General features: G+C 45.6%; 1 protein-coding gene across 1 annotated transcript; it reads right to left on the bottom strand.

Annotated features, from left to right (window-relative positions):
* Positions 1-1,547: 1,547 nt before the first annotated feature.
* Positions 1,548-2,495, bottom strand: LOC130485585 (olfactory receptor 52I2-like). The gene has a single exon (XM_056858800.1). The coding sequence runs from the start codon at positions 2,493-2,495 to the stop codon at positions 1,548-1,550; it is 948 nt and encodes a 315-aa protein (XP_056714778.1).
* Between the last annotated feature and the right edge of the window lie 494 nt (positions 2,496-2,989).

The raw sequence follows: 2,989 nt of genomic DNA, 5'->3' as shown, positions 1-2,989 counted from the left end.
CCAATAAGTAATTGTAGAAGCTGGCGTTTTTTAGTTGGAGGGTAGATCCCTCTGGACGGGACTGGGCAAGCCCTGCCCGCATCTTTTTAAGTGTAGATCAGCCTAATTGGCTCCGATTATACAACCCCTACCTCAAAAGGGCCCCAACTATGGGGCCCTAACAGAACCTGTCAAAAAAAGATAGCAAAATGAGAGAAAGCACAGAGCCATGCATCTGAGCAAAGGCAAATAGCCAAACCCGAAAAAGCTGAATATTTTTTTGGCTTTTTCGGGAATTGTCTATTCGGCTTCAGGAAGCTTCCCAGGTTTTGGCATTTGGTAAAACCAAAAACCGAATATTGCCGAAATGGCTAATTTCAGGTTTATTTTCAGTTCGGTTATATTGATATGCACAACTCTATTTACATTAGTAGGACAATGATTAAAACACACACTAAAAGGCAGTAATGGTGGTTCTGCATGTGAACAATTGAAATTCCACTTGCACTCTAAAACGAATGATCATATTGAGGATGATGATGAGAAATGTCAAATAAAGTTATTTATTTATTGAAAACATTTATTAGCCGTCTTTCTACCATTACAGAAACTCACAGCAGCTTACAATAAACACACACACAATAAAATACAAATAAAAACCACAAGTTGAAATCACAGGTAGGCATAACTAAGACCTAACCGAATGCGGTCCTGAATAAAACATTCTAGACCAAGAGTGTAGGGGCTGGGTGCACCTTGCTGGGGAGGAAGAAGAAGAGTTGGTTTTTCTATGCAATTATGGGGGGTGTTCCATAATTGTGGGGCTGCCACTGAAAAACCCCTCTCTTGTATGCCCACCTGATGAGCTTCTTTGATTGGTGGAAGGGCCTCTCCCTGTGATCTTCATTCCTGGGCAGGGACATATGGGAGAGGGTGGTCCTTCAGATACCCCGGTCCCAAGCCATGTAGGGCTTTAAAGGTCAAAACCAACAGTTTGAATTGGGCTCAGGAGTGGATCAGAAGCCAGTACAATTGCTGTAATATTGGAGTCATGAGTTATGATTTCCCCCCCTGCCACTATCACTTTCAATTCCACACGGGTCTTGGGGGAACACCGTTCCATCATTTGGTTATAGCATTGCCAGGTCCCTCTTCGCAGTGGGAGGTTTTTGGGGCAGACCCTGAGGAGGGGAGGGTTTTGGGAGGGGAGGGATGCCATAGAGTCCAATGGCCAAAGCGGCCATTTTCTCCAGGTGCACTGGTCTCTGTCGGCTGGAGATCAGTTGTAATAGCAGGAGATCTTCAGTTAGTACCTGGAGGTTGGCAACCTTAGTAGTAGGCTGTGCCCACCATGTAGGGTTGCCAGGTCCCTCTTTGCCACCGGCAGGGGTTTTTTGGGGCAGAGCCTGAGGAGGGTGGGGTTTGGGGAGGGGAGGGACTTCAATGCCATAGAGTCCATTGGCCAAAGCGGCCATTTTCTCCAGGGGCACTGTTCTCTATTGGCTGGAGATAAGTTGTAATAGCAGGAGATCTCCAGCTAGTACCTGGAGGTTGGCAACCCTATTTGGTCACCCAACTGGACCCTTAAGAAAAAGAAATACCCTGCAGAGCGCTTTGCGCACCTGTTTCATTCGGATGCTGTAAATGATTGGGTTCAACATGGGCGGGAGGCTGAGATAGAGATTTGCCAGCAGGACTTGGATGTGAGGCTGTGTGCCCTGAGGAAAGCCCTGGATGTAAATGGAGGCCATCCCGGGGAGGTAATACAGCAACATCACACAAATATGGGAACTGCACGTGCTGAAGGCCTTGCACTGCTCTGCCTTTTTGCTCAGCTTCCTCACGGCTCTGAGCACCAGCCCATAAGAAATAACAATGAATGCTGTGTCGCTCCCCACGATCAGGGTGGACCCCGCCATAATGTAGATGTGGCTGGCTGTAGAATTCACACAGGCCAGTTTTGCAACCGCCATGTGCTCACAGTAGGAATGAGGGACCCATCTGGAAGCACAGTATGGCAAGCTGCTCACCATCCAGATTAAAGGCACCATGAAAAATATCCCTCTCATCAGAATAGCCAGGCCTATCTGGGCCACCCTTTGGGGTGTTAAGATTGTCTCGTATCTCAACGGGTGGCCGATGGCAACATATCGATCAAAGGCCATGGCCAACAAGACCCCTGATTCCATAGCTGTAATGGAATGAATAAGGAACATTTGGATGAAACAGGCATTAAAGCCAATCTTTGGAGAGCCCTTCCAGAAGATGTCAAGCATTTTCGGTACTGTAGAAGTAGCCATGACCAGGTCGATAACTCCCAGCATGCTCAGGAAATAAAACATGGGGCTGTGCAGGGTGTGGTCTAGTCGGATGGCAAGCAGGAGGGCAGAGTTTCCTAGAAGTGCCACAATATACATAATGCAGAAGGGGAGGCCCAACCAAGGATGGGCTGATTCGAGCCCAGGAATGCCGATTAAGAGGAATGTAGATGGGCTGGAGTTGGTGTCCAAAACCATTTGGGGAAGATACATCTTCTGTTTTCAAACAAAACAAAACAAAACTTTTAAGGACAAAGATTTGTGTTCAAGGTCAGTAGCCCCCCCCCCCCAAACGCATTCTGTCCAGGACACGGGAAGCAATTCTCTTTGCTACTCCTAAACTAGAATCTCACTTCCATAGATTTTTCCCTATCTTATTGAATAACTAAACAGTAGCTGAAATACATGCATGGGTAGTTAGGAAATCTGGACTAAATAGTTCTAGAAGAATTGATCTATGAAAACATTTAGAATCAGATATCTCCAGGACCTATCTGATAAAGTTGTCTTGCATCTTTAATTTCTGATAATACAGATTAATGGTGAGTTCTGTTCTTTGAACTAAGACCAGAAAACCAGGTAGGAGACCTACAGAGAGTTTATTTTTTATTGGAAAAAGAAATTGTTCTCTTTATTAGGCAAGATGTTAGAAAATACAAACATGTGAAAATCAACCTTGTAGCTACTGCAAA

Source organism: Euleptes europaea, chromosome 12 (genome assembly GCF_029931775.1).
Source record: "Euleptes europaea isolate rEulEur1 chromosome 12, rEulEur1.hap1, whole genome shotgun sequence".
Taxonomy (NCBI): Eukaryota; Metazoa; Chordata; class Lepidosauria; order Squamata; family Sphaerodactylidae; genus Euleptes; species Euleptes europaea.
This window is presented reverse-complemented; position numbering and strand designations above follow the sequence as displayed.